This window comes from Notolabrus celidotus, chromosome 14, assembly GCF_009762535.1.
Source record: "Notolabrus celidotus isolate fNotCel1 chromosome 14, fNotCel1.pri, whole genome shotgun sequence".
Classification (NCBI taxonomy): domain Eukaryota; kingdom Metazoa; phylum Chordata; class Actinopteri; order Labriformes; family Labridae; genus Notolabrus; species Notolabrus celidotus.
This window is the reverse complement of record NC_048285.1, coordinates 10,277,351-10,291,024: the sequence shown is the minus strand read 5'-3', so window position 1 is coordinate 10,291,024 and position 13,674 is coordinate 10,277,351. Positions and strand designations below refer to the sequence as shown.

Below are 13,674 nucleotides of genomic sequence, written 5' to 3'. Positions count from 1 at the left end.
TCAAAGATCTGATGTCGATGTGTGCACTGTGGAAAGTGCCAACACATCAGTTGTTTTCTCCATCTTCTTTTAGAGCATTCCATCCAATAAGCTGAAGTTCAACATTGTCCCTTGTGTAAGTCGGTAGCTGATGAACTCCTGTTTCCATTTCCATTCAAATAATGGTAACTAGGAGTTGTAGAGTTTGCGGCTCTGAAAAGCAGTGTTGTTTGGTCTTGTAAGGAAAAGAAAGAGTGATGGATGGAGGGCAGGGGGTTGGGGAAGGCCTGGAGCATTTATTTGCTCATTCACTTAGTCTTTGATATTTTTGATTAATTGATGTATGACAAGTCTGACTTCCCAGAAATTCAAAAAGCAGAAATTTAGCAAAAAGAAGAACCTGGTCCCTTGTAAATTAAGTGATATAGTGATTTTGAATTTTGATTAAGTGCAAGCCGCAGAATTGGTTTGTTTGCAAGTGTGACATGATTTAATTCCTTATCAGTGTCAGTCTTGAAGCCAGTTTTGAAAACCTCAGAGCCCCAAGGCATCTTTCTGTACTTGACATCCCAAAAGTGCATTTCCAGCTTCCACACACTCGTTCACACATGGTGCTGGAAAAAATAAAAAACAAACACAAAAACCAAATTAATGAGTGGGCTGAATGTGGTCAAACAGCTGATTTTAACAGGCACACATATTAAATGACAACACTTTTTATTTAAGCTCTTACAGTTCTGTGCACAGACCCACGACACAGCTTTCCTTGCCAGAAGCTCCCACTCTTCCTGGGCGTCTATCTTGAAACCATGAAGCCAGATCAGAGACAGAATGGTGGCCCATACTTCCTGGTTCACCTTAATCACCAAATTAAGAGAAAGAACATGAAGCAGGCATTAGAAGAGAGAAAATGTAAGTATATAATTAAGAGAAAATATTGCTGCTTGATTTTGAACAAAATTACAAACAAGATATTTAAATACTTCAAAACCATCTCTGGGCTTAGATGGCCAATAGTGCAGCCCAGTTGTTACTGTATTGGTGGCAGTGAAGCCAGTACTGAAGAGCTTAAGAACACCTAAACTTTGGTTTCCGGGTTTTTATTCTGATCATCTCTGTAGAGATGTGAATTTCATTTTTTCATTTTTCAAATGTTGTGGTTTGTTTTATGAAGGTGTCAAGTTGTTGTTATACATTTTATTACCACTATTTGTTAAATAAACCAGTTCACGAATTCTATAACTAACTCATACTTAGTCCCCTAAGTCATTTGAATGTATTCGTTTTTACAATAACACACCGATGCAGGCTTTGGCTTTTTCATCTCTTCACTGGTCTTTCCAAGAGCTGTAGCCAGAGCTGGAACTAGGTCCCAGGAGCCAGACGCCTTCTGAAGGGAGACCACCTGAAGCAAAGGGTCCATGGAGGGCTGACAGGGTCCGCACTCTTCTGACAAGAGAATCAATATGCAAATATAAGAATCATCTTTGTGGACACTGATAGGCATTTGTGGCATTTATTGTTTCCTTTTTTTATCTGTTGGACACTGACGTGTAGATGTGTTGCAGTTAAAAATATTCCAGCAAATATGTAAGTCATTGTTTAATGGCTTCAAATGGCACTGTATATCATTCTTTCTTTGATGAAGTGTCCAATCTGGAGTGCTAACTTAATTCAGCTTTCATACTGGAGAATGAGAATGACATTTTGACCATTGCTGCAAAGTGCTACAAAAGACAAGAAAATGGGGTGACCAGCAGATGAAGTTTGTTCTGTGATAATAAACTTAAAAACTTAGCAAAAAGAAAACCAGATGGGACCAAAACAAGTGTGTACAGTTATATTAGCCTATTTGTCTTAGCAAGAAGCTATTACTATCTTATTAATTCTAAAGTAAAGCCAAAGCTGATGTGCCAATGTCAAAATGTGGGACAAAGTTCTCAGTGTATAAGTGTTAAATACATTTTTACACTGAAAATTCCATACAAGTTTGATACAAAACAACTTATCTGATTTAATAGTAACATGTTTTATACTTTATTATGTTAATTCAATCAAAAGTATTATAATCCCTAATTCATTTTTATCAATAACTTGCCCTCTATTTAAAAAAAAATCAGGCTGCGAGAACGTCTGTGGCTGTCAAAGTTAGTGCAGAGCAGAATCAGTCTGTAGAACTCTGTTACCAGATTCAGATTTAGATTCAGATTTAGATTCCTCCACGCGACTCTCTGTCTTTTTTGCCTTGGAACCAAGGATCCCTCGTTTAAAAGATTGCAAACGCATCTTTCCTGTTGAGAGAGAAGACTTAACAGCCTGGTATACATATAATTAATAATAGTATGTCAAAAATTAATATTATCATCAAAACTACACACATAGGATATTTTGGTGAAATATTCCTCCATTATGATAAACACACTCCTACTGTCACTCAGCCCAGAACAGAGACACTCTCCACATTGGTGCAATGTTGGTGCAAATTCATTTTTTAAATCTTTTACGCTTTATCCATCAAATTAGGAAAAAGCATGGCAGGTGCAAATGTGGCTTTTTGAGTTTGAGATTTAACAGAGAAGGACTTAACACACAAATAAAAAAGGACAGTTATCATTAAGGTAGGGCCTAACGTGTACCTCCATGTAGACACATCATTAAAAGGCTATCGTAAAGTGTTTTTTTTACTCTAGCCAATTCTAATTACAATGCTACTAACCAAAGACCTTTCTGGAGTCCGTGAGCTCCATTGTCTCGTAGGTTCCTCTGGACTGGACATGCTGGACTAGCAACAGCTACTACTACTACTACTACTACTACTACTACTACTACTAGTAGTACTACTAGTAATACTACTACTATTGCTGCTGCTGCTACTATCTGTCTCATCACTATCATCTCTCTCTCTTTTATTCTTCTCTATCCCTTTTCCAAACCCAACTCGTCGAGGCAGATGGCTGTCGAACATGAGTCTGGTTCTGCCTGAGGTTTCTGCCTGTTAAAAGGAAGTTTTTCCTTGCCACTGTAACTAACTAAATACTGCCAGGTGCAATGCTCATGATGGATTAAGATGAGATCAGACTGAGTCCTGTCTTAAGAGCGGACCGGATCTTATCCTGTCTTGATGTTGGGTCTTTATTAATAATTGAACATAGAGTACAGTCTGGACCTGCCATGTTTGTAAAAGCGTCTTGAGATAACGGTTGTTGTGGTTTGGCGCTATACATATAAAGATTGATTGATTGATGATTGATAATTGATAGAATTTAGAAAATATTGTTAGTCTTATATTTTGAGTTCCAAAATCACTCAATTGTTTTAGTCACAGCACATTGAGAAGATTTCACCTGTTGACACTGGTAGAGCCATACTATCCATCTGTACAGAGTCAGGACCGGATGACTTTGACTCAATACATTCCGACCTCATCAGTGCTTGACCTTTGAGAATAAGAAGTAAAATCTTAAGAGATCAAGATACAATATAAGACTTAGCCAACAAGTAATTCTGCTTTTTCATTATGAGGGCGATGAGCTGGCATGCATGTAACCTCTCAACTGTGCCTTTTTGAATCTAAAAACAAAATAATCACATTTTTAACTCATTTTATGTATTCTCACTCATGAACTCTTATGCATTTCATGTGATTTAGATCTTACATATAAGACATAAAGTTGATGAAAACTTCATACTATGAAATAAACCATCTATATCACTCCTGGTCTCATCTGACACCTCTTCCCCATCTTCCTTCTCTGCCTGATCATCTGAATTCAAGGAGACATGTTCGTATAATTCTCCATTTATAAGACGTTCAAGGAAGTCTTCAACTTTATACTCTACAAGAACATTATGGACATTAAAATATACATTTAACATTTTATAAAAATGAATAAATGAACCGTGATATCATACTTTACCTAGGAAAGCTTTATATACTGACACTAAATAAGTGAGTGTGGGCTAAAGTCTACCAGCTCCTGATGTCCATTCAGGAGTTGTCCCAACTCGGTCGAGGCAGATGGCTGTCGAACATGAGTCTGGTTTTGCCTGAGGTTTCTGCCTGTTAAAAGGAAGTTTTTCCTTGCCACTGTAACTAACTAAATACTGCCAGGTGCAATGCTCATGATCGATTAAGCTCAGATCAGACTGAGTCCTGTCTTAAGAGCGGACCGGATCTGATCCTGTCTTGATGTTGGGTCTTTGTTAATAATTGAACATAGAGTACAGTCTGGATCTGTCATGTTTGCAAAATCACTCAATTGTTTTACTCACAGCCCATTGAGAAGATGCCACCTGATGACTCTGGTAGAGCCCTACTATGCATCTGTACGGAGTTGGGAACGTATGACGTTGTCGTTTTACGTGCCGATCTCATCATTTCTTTGAGAATAAAAAAAAGTAAAATCTTAAGAGATCAAGATATAATATAAGACCAAGCCAACAAGAAATTCAGCTTTTTACTTACCACAGTGATGAGCAAGACGTGAAGGCACAGATAAAGGCCTTGCACAGGCCATACGCCCTAAAAAGGAAAAACAATAAAAAGATTAGGTTAAGAAAACACGTGATTTAACAAAGGAAAATATCAGCTTATTTGTGATGAAATCCTGAAATGCTTAATGATGGCTCTTATTTTAAACTTAACTTAAAGTTAAAGCAGTACATCATCAAGCCTTTCTATTTTGAGGGTCTTTGAAATACTTACTGGCCGTTGGAACATTTCTTCGCACCAGTGGTCCCTGTATCGCCTCGCCATTGTCTTTGTTGACAGCGATAAAGGCAGTGAAGGCACTGCTCACTCCAGATTGCACACTGAGCTCCACCACCTTCTTCTTCACACTGTCGTCCTGCTGTTGTCTGGGCCCTCTCTGCTCCATCTCCAGGCAGCGAATCAGAGTCCTAGCAGCCAACCTGTGGACTGTTAATCTGAAGATGGGAGAGAGACTATAAAATATCTGTATATAGATTTGAAATAACAATTAAACTGTTTTTCCCCTTTAAATTAATCTATTTTCTATACAAACTTTCAAGAGTATAGAAAGCCGGGGCCGATTTTAATTTAAGAATGGTGCATAGCTGGTTGTTCTGTTAGTGTTTCTGAGTACAACGGTAATTCAAACATTTGTGGACAATTTCAAGATGGTTGTAAGTTTATATAATTCCATAAACTACTGGTAAAGCTATAGTTCACTCAATCGTCTAATAATATTGAAAATATAACAGAGCAACAAAATGATTCCAAAAATATGAATCTGAAGGTGGAAAAGAGACACATGAATTAGTCTGGTCATCTGATGCTTTTCTATTCTGCAAAATACAGAGTAAAGGGTCTGACACAAAAATGTGTGAAGTCATTTTTTTTGCATTACGATGTTATTTGACTTCCTGAAAGTTCAAACACTGTTATTAACTGCATTGTGCTCCACTGCTCTCACATAGATACAGTCTGCATCGTGTCATAGAAGGAGGCAGGGCTTCACGAGGGGGAAAACAATCCTTTAACACAGCAAACGCACAGATTTTAGAAGCTGATGCTAATGTGAACAAGCTGTCTTGTCCTAAATTGAGTTGTTACTGTCAATAGCTAGTTACATCTGAGAGAGTGTTGACTCCCCTGTTTGTGTAGTATTAAAAATGCAACAACTATTTCATTTGGATTTATTTTTGACTGAACTAAAGTATGTTTAAAAAATGGGAGCAAAAAGAAACTCTAAGCAGCTTCATCCAAGCCAATAATGTCAATGAAAGTGAGCTAAGATCTTGATCATTTATGTTTTTTGGGGATCAGCAAAATATATATGTTTTTCATAAATATATAGGAAATTGGCAGTGACATGGTAATTATGAAATCTACAGATGGGTAACATAAAAAAACTGTATGTGACCAATGCAATAATTTTTCCCTTCTTCAGGAATTCTACTATTACAAATATGTATGCAATGTGTGTATGTATATTAGGATTTCAACATAATAGAAAATAATAATACTATCTTTAAATTGGTTAGGGATTTTCGCACATGTAAGTTAAAGTGTTGTAGAATTACTGATGGAATTGATTGATTTTTTTTCTAGTTCTTCTTTTTTACTAAATATTTTTTTGGATTATAAATCTTTTTTTTTACATGTTCAAAATAAAAACATCAAAATCAAGTCAAATCAAAAATTGACATATGACCAGAATCTAGTCTTCTGTAGTTTTCAATACTCTTATGTTAGGATGATTACATATTTACTCATTTTCTACTTGAGTGTGTCGGACACTGAGCAGACACTTGCTGCCTATTTTCTGTTTTTTTCAAAAGTTTGAAGTCTCTCATCCAAAACGTTTCCCTGTAATTAAATTGAACTCAACATATACGTAAGGGCTGTCTGAAAAAAGTCCCTTTTTACCCAGTATCCTCTGCAGGTTTCAGACTGAACTGGAGCTGGTTCTGTGTGGGATGACCTGCCAGGCTGTATTTCACTGTAACACATCCCTCTGCTGCTTCTGAAATCTGAGAGGAATTATAGATGTATTACCCTTACAACGGAGGAAAGAGATTGATTTATTAAATGGCCTCAAAGCCTACTTTTAATTTAACACTGAAAAACAAAATAGTTTCACATCCATATGTCACCACTCCTACCTGTCCAGAGAGTCTAGCATAAACCAGTGACCTTTGACCCTGGAAAAGTGCTGTGATTGGTGGAGAGAGGACAGTGACAGACACATCCTTTGGCATATCCCATGTGACTGAGATGTCCACCACAGCTGGTTGCAGAGCATATCGCAAGGATTGCATCACCTGGTGATGAAAGGTTTGCGTTAGAAATATTTTACATACTCATCCACATGGAACCAAAACTTTCATTCAAGCACAATCTTTGATTGTATTGTTAAACATGACAGTTTTTATGTGTTTCATGTCTAACTTACTTTGGGTTGCATTCTGTCAGTCCCTGCAATGAACTGAGCATGACCTCCTCCTTCCTTGGCCAGCCCATTGATTAGAGCAGAGCTGACCCCTTCTCCAATCCCAAAAGAGAAACATCTACAATGCAGCAATGTTGCTTTTAAGATAAACAGCAAAAGAGAATGGGGTATGTTCTGATGATGTGGGTGTTAACCAAAGTTTTGACAGTTCACCTGTGGGCATGTGAATTCTGCTTTGCCAGGTCTATAACTTGTTTGGTGTTCCCCACTTCTCCGTCAGTAAAGACAAATACCTGGGGAAGAGGTTCAAAGGTTCAAAGGTTTAAAGGTTTGTATTGTCAATTTTCACTGTATACGAGACATACAGGAAAAACGAGATGCTGTTTCTCTCTTCCAGCTTTTAAATATCTAAAATTTAAATATAAAATACAATAAAATATAATAAAATACAGTTCTATAAAAACATTGTATGTACACAGTGCAGGTAGTGCAGTGACAGTTTCAAAATGGACAATGAAAATGAAAATAGATAACAGAAAAGAGAGGTGACATGTGAACCAGAAACATGCAGCTTTTGTGTAAGTCCTTCAAATCATTCTCTGTGAGCTGTGTGAGATGCCATAACAGTCACTAAAGTGTTTTTGAAGGTTAAGTGTGCAGCAAGGTGTTGTAAGAATATCCATGAAGTCATAGCGACATGATCATTAGTTCATGATGAACAACAGGGGTTAATAGTGCACCCCTTATTAATTCAAACAGAATCAACAGTCATGCATTACTTTAACATGAACCAAGCATGAATTCTCTATTTTTTGCCATTATTGTAAAGTGTTACTGAATAACCTTTAAATAAACTTGTCAGTTCAAATTTGTACTTGCAAAGTTAAAGCCAGACCAGAAAGATTAGCAGTGTTGATGGCCAAGTGGTGTGCGTTGTTACTGGCAAGAGATGGTCGACATGTTTTACATGTTGTGTGTGAATTACTTGTCTTGGTTGATTTTGAATGCAGGGCTGGTTGTAAATGTGTTGAAGTGGCCTAAGGATCTCTGTTCCTCCCAGATTAGACCCCATCTCCCCAACTTTCTTCAAAGCTTCTTCCATAGTCTGCTGGCTGTACTCCACACTCTTACTGTGATTACATCAACACACGGACACGTCACAATACACAGAAACAGGTAACATTCATTAAGACCAAAGACAGGAATACATTTGTTGGACTGGAGAGACTTACGGGAAGATGTGTTCATAGGAGGAACCAAAACTGTAGATATTGAAATAGCAGCCCACTGGTAAGCTCTTCAACAGGAGAAGTAGAGTATCCTGAAGTGAAAAGAGAAAAGGATAATGAAAGCCACTGTGTAAGAGGTATATTTCAAAAGGCTTAATAAAATAATTTAAACATTAATACCCTGGCGCTGCTAATGCGAGTCTGGTTAGTCTTGCTGTTGTTCATAGATTGACCCATACTACCAGATCGATCCAGTAAGAACACAAACTCTCCACATGAGGCGACTGAAGACATCACAGCCTGAGGGAACTCTGGGTACAGACTCAGCATCACCACTGGATCACCCATCAGAGTGCCTGAGCCACAATAAAAGGACATCAAATATTGCCTTTTCTAATTATTCTAGCATTTGTGATCAATCTGTTTTACTAATTTGCACTCACCAAGCTTTGCAGAGGTTTCTCCTGTCTCCACCACAGCGGTGGGCTGGTGGGCATCTTTGTAATAAATCAGAAGTTCAACATCTCTGTCAAACTTGTGTCCAGCAGCCAACTTGATCTACAGTTTACAAAACACACTCATGAACACAAAATCAATGATGTTTTTTTCTTGTTCCAAATCAAGAAGGACAACATCAGCAGACATCAACACTCTACCTACCGTGGCTTTGGTTTGCTCTGAATTGAGGTACTGAAGAGGATCAAGGGAACAGCCGGACTCTATTCTGGACACAGGACGAGGAGAGGATACTTGGGCAGAGAAAGACAGAGTGTAGGGCACCAAAGATGCTGGAGTTGAGGTTACTTTGGCGTTGCCACTTCCACTACCTCCACTTCCTTTGGGAAAGGTAAGAAATGGTTAAAGGAGTCAAATTAAATTCCAGTTGCATGGAAAAAAACAAGTTCTAACCTCAATAAACACTGTTCAACAAAGACAAAGAAGACTAACAGTCAAGAGTCAGGCTACAGACAAGATGCCCTTTAAATGCTACATGGCAGATGCTCATGTTGGCAAGACGGACAAATAAACACTTAGTTGACATCATGTTTTTTCAATCATAGTGTGAATTATTCTAGTAATATTTAAAGGTCTTTTTGTAATATTATGTTTCATCCATGATGCTATATTTCTTATTCATTTCTATTATGTTGTTCAAAGCTTTGAAGGTATAGTGCCTTGAAAAGTGGTTAAACCTAGGTTGGTAATCACGGAAAACTAGCATGAATTTGAATGTAGTATTTCCTCAGGACTCTGTCTAACCCCTCCCATCGGAGCTCCATCAAAATGACGCCCCCGCTCACATGCACGAGTGCCACTGATTCGCGACCATATGATCGTGACTGATTCAAAACCGGTCCTCAGCACATCGTTTGTGTTTTGCACAACGTCAACTCATGTCTCACTTAACAGTTAGAAAACACCAAAACATTATCATAGTGAAAGTTAAAAACACAAACAAACATGAAATGTACGTGCAGGAGGCGGGCAGAACGGCAGGACGGGATTTGATTGGTTTCATAATTTGGCTCCTGATGGCAGGGATTGGTTGGTGTTTTCCCAGGTTTACTCCGGTTGTAGATAACGGCTTTTTTGGCTCTTTTTTAAGAACACATTATGTATTGATTGCCATCGGGACATAAAGATCGTTTTAACCAGTATAACAAAAAGTGTATCTAAATCTGACTACCAAACCCAGCTTTAAGAAATCTACACTGTAAAAATGTTTAATAAGCACATTTGACAGATAAGAAGTAAGGAAATTAACTATGATATATGGTTACAGTTATTTAACTATCACATCTCCATCAGGAGATGTGATAATTAATTAAATAATAATAATAATTAATTAAAAATAATGGTGCAAAATCACAAAAAAATTTAACCTAAGATGCTTTACAAACAGAGCAGGTCTAGACCGTACTCTATTTTTTATTAACAAAGACCCAACATCAAGACAGAATAAGATCCAGTCCCAATGTTAAATCACAAGTCTCCACTCTACCTGAATGTTAATCCACCAGGCCACACCTGATCACCTAAGCCACGCCCCCAACACTATAAAACCCTGCACCCAAGCCTTTGTTCCCCCTTTTCCCTCCAAACCTGCCATGTGCCAGTGACTCCTTTGTTGAAATGTTTGTACCATGTGGTTTTGAACTATTACCTGGAGTGGATGCATTACTGATGTAAGTAACGCCTTATTTCCGTATTATCTTTATCAGTATTATGTGACGTTTATTTAGATATTTAATATCTCCCTTTTTGTCCCTTTTTGTTTGATAGCACAAATCATCCACATCCACATCTGAACTCACTCCTTTGTCTGAACTGAGCTGATCCTTTCTGTTGTAAATAAACCTTCGAAACCTGCCCTGGACCCAGCGTGTTTGACTTCACACCACACATTGTTCAGTGAACCAGCATCAGGAGAAAACAGACTTTTTAAACCCAGTCTAGTTCTGCTCGGAAACCTTGAGCAGAACCAGACTGATGTTAGATAAACATCTGCTGTTTTTAAAACTCAAAAAGAAGCAAAGCCTCAAAGCTTTGTATGGCTTAATCTGCCCATCCCTTATGTAGACAAAGTTTAAAAGCTCATGACACATTTCTGTTTTTGTTTTTCATACCTTGAGGTTGGTAACGAGGGTTGAGCACAGCAGGAAGACAGAACCTCAGCCCATCATCAGCCTGCACACTTAGCTCAGTGACATACTCCAGTCTGATTGAGGCACTCTCTCCTGGTGGAAGACAGCCCACACTCATAGAGAATATATCTGGACTTTGCTCACTCTCCTCCAAAAGGAAGGCCTGTTGACCCGAGCTCAAAGCATCATCGTAGTCCTCACGCGCCTGTAGTACAAAATTACAAATCACAGAAGTTCAATGTTGAAATAGTAATACTGTAAGTTACATGTTATGTGCCTAATCTTCACTGTGTTGCTCACCTTCTGTTTCTCTTTGACCTCAGCAACAATCTGCGTCTGTCTGAGCTTAGCACTAAAGTGACAGACCGCAGCATCTCCAGGCAGAGGGAAGACAAAAACAGCCTCTAGTGGTTTGTCTTCCTTGTTCTCATAGTTCAGAGTGGAGACAACAGTAGCTACATGGTCCCTCACCTCCAGCTCCACATCCACACTCTTCAAAGGAACTGACAGAGTAACAGAGAGAGAAACGCGTGCATAGACTGTGAGAACAGCTGCTTATGTCATATGCTTGATACAAAGTTATGGCTTTTTTACAGATGAGATGTTATCCTGAAATTGTTTGGTAGAGTCCCTTCCTTATGTACAGCACACACACACATCTCTGATCAACAGTAAGCACTTATAAACAAAGGAAACTAAACAAAGCTACATAATGTTTTCTTTTTAATATTGTTTGATTTCATTTAAGTGACTGAAGATAAATTCAGTTAAGCAATCATTAAAAGGGTAAGTGTACAGGTCAGGCTGTTGTGCCATATAATGAAATAATGAAAGTAGGGAACCAAAATTCAAAATTGATTCAACTTAATGTATAATAGAAATGAATTCTAAAGCACTCTACCTGGTTCCTTTTGTACAGTAAGCAGACCACAGCAGTTCACCATGATGCTGGTTAACAGGTTGCACTGTCAAGGAAATCGACTGCTGTTGAAAGAGAATACACATTTTTATTATGAACAATAGTATGCTGACATTAAGTAAAGTCACCATCATACACATTCTGTAACTTCTTCAGTTTACTTGCTTATTTTTATTGACTTAAAACAATCCTGTCATGGAGTGTAACTTTACGAAGTGAGTGCTCGGGTCAGAATCTTTCAAAATTTGCTAAATCACGTGGAAGAAATGACACTGTCTGCAGAAACCGTAGCATAGCTTGCGTTGCATTTCTCCCTGCAGTTTCTCATTACAGGGGACGAGCTGAGCCGGATCCGTTTTGGCCCCTACAAAAGTGATTTAAAACTCATACAACCACACTTCGAAAAAACTGAAATATCTCCATAAAACAAAGATAAGTGAAAGATTAACATTTCAGTTAGATTGACATTTTGGAAATCTTTATTTACTGTAGAAAACTTTAGAAAGAAAATATTGACAGCAATATTTCCCTTTTTACTGAGAATGAATATCTGCTCCAAATATTGGTTATTGGCCTCCTTGACTACCAATCATCGGTATCGGCCCAGAAAAAAACATATCGGTCTAGCTATAGATGATGATGTTGACCTGTACAGATGCAAACTTGACATTAGAGCAATCTGTAAACTGAATACTGATACACAAACTCAGGTTGATCAGGTGGAGAGGAGGTCATGAGAGTCTTGTTTTTCCTGTTTGACGAAATTTTGCATTACATTCTGATTGTATCCATATTTTGATGCTCATGACTTGTACAGTTTCTGTTTCTGTTTAGTTACACTTTGACTTTTTTAACACGTATGTGTCGCTCTGTGGCTCTTCTCTTCATGCGGAGGGGATTTGTACTATTCCTCCCTATTCTTTCTCCCCCCCTTCTCCTTTTCCCTTACCAAAGGGGAAGTTTTCCCTTTAGGCTGCCCTATCTCTGAATTCATGGTCTTAGAGTTGTTTACTCTCCCGACTGTAAAGCCCTCTTCCGGGCAATGATGCGGCTGTACAGTTAAACTATGACTTGATTTAATGACATCATAACCATTGCACATACGGGTCATACAGAGTATTAAACTAAGTAAAATAATCATGAAGACAATGCAGCTGTCTCCTACCTGTCTGATGAAAAACCAGCGTACTAACTGAGAAGTTGAAGCAGTAATAATATGCGGAAGGTATTTCTCTAAATACAGTCGGCCAAACTCGAACCACGCCACATAGACACACCCACTTCTCATGCCAGGTTCAGTATCCTGTCATTTGTCCTAATTATTCCCTGTCAAGCAAGAACAGCCTGTTAACCAAAGTAGAATACTTAACTCCAAACGTTGTCGTTTTGCTCCGGACTGGAAGGAAGAGCGAGCCTGAACCTACAGCTGTGAGCCCAGACTGACGCAGTCTGTTGTTTCACTTGGTAGTAACTGGACGCTGAGTGATCCCATTCAATATTGTTATCAGACATGACCATATTAGACTGTATAAATAAGGACCAGACCAAAAGTCGACTGCGAGCGACAGGAAAATCTCGTGAGAGAGAGGCATTTAGAGAAGTTGGATTTTTTTAATACAAACTTTATTTTATTTGGTCATGCAATATAAAAAGGTACTCTACACATTAAAAGGTTGATCTGAAGAGATTGAAAGCTTGCATGCACGTTCCTCTATTGTTTTAAGAGTATTTTCTCAATATATTTTATATTTATGCTACAGAAATCTGTAAGGTAAATAAACCATCACTTATCCAAAGATCTGATGTCGATGTGTGTACTTTGGAAAGTGACAACACAGACATAATTATAATAATAATAATAATAATAATAATAATAATAATAATAATAATAATAATAATAATGCCTTTCTCGACACTCAAGGTCACCTTACATTATTAAAACAAACAGAGTTTAAATAAAAAACAGTAATACAATTTGAAAAGTTTAA

General features: G+C 37.9%; 1 protein-coding gene and 1 long non-coding RNA gene across 10 annotated transcripts; one reads left to right on the top strand and one right to left on the bottom strand.

The window, feature by feature from the left end:
• Positions 1-446: 446 nt before the first annotated feature.
• Positions 447-13,220, bottom strand: LOC117825274 (von Willebrand factor A domain-containing protein 5A-like). 9 transcript variants are annotated; one of them, XM_034701017.1, is made up of 21 exons: positions 13,057-13,220; positions 11,669-11,751; positions 11,068-11,270; positions 10,750-10,972; positions 8,783-8,958; positions 8,566-8,680; positions 8,303-8,478; positions 8,126-8,214; positions 7,879-8,023; positions 7,107-7,186; positions 6,897-7,011; positions 6,607-6,765; positions 6,371-6,474; positions 4,685-4,905; positions 4,445-4,501; positions 4,252-4,359; positions 3,324-3,416; positions 2,166-2,270; positions 1,280-1,428; positions 713-836; positions 447-593 (listed from the first exon to the last, which is right to left on the bottom strand). In XM_034701017.1, the coding sequence occupies exons 2-21, from the start codon at positions 11,709-11,711 to the stop codon at positions 514-516; spliced, it is 2,565 nt and encodes an 854-aa protein (XP_034556908.1). In that variant the 5' UTR covers positions 11,712-11,751; positions 13,057-13,220; the 3' UTR covers positions 447-513. The 9 variants fall into 9 exon arrangements, with proteins under 9 accessions (XP_034556908.1, XP_034556909.1, XP_034556907.1 ...); XM_034701018.1 differs by having other exon boundaries at positions 11,669-11,748; XM_034701016.1 differs by lacking the exon at positions 13,057-13,220 and adding an exon at positions 12,852-12,996.
• On the top strand, positions 10,218-10,492 carry LOC117825277. Its single transcript, XR_004633824.1, has 2 exons — positions 10,218-10,308; positions 10,406-10,492. It is a non-coding gene; the product is annotated as an uncharacterized LOC117825277 (long non-coding RNA).
• Positions 13,221-13,674: the final 454 nt, after the last annotated feature.

Coding starts and splice junctions, on each gene's coding strand:
- LOC117825274 (XM_034701017.1), bottom strand. CDS start 11,711: ATGGTGAACTGCTGTGGTCTGCTTACTGTACAAAAGGAACCAG. Junction 6,475..6,606: donor ATGCTAGACTCTCTGGACAG/GTAGGAGTGGTG, acceptor AATTCCTCTCAG/ATTTCAGAAGCAGCAGAGGG. Junction 2,271..3,323: donor GGCTCTACCAGTGTCAACAG/GTGAAATCTTCT, acceptor CTCTCTCAACAG/GAAAGATGCGTTTGCAATCT.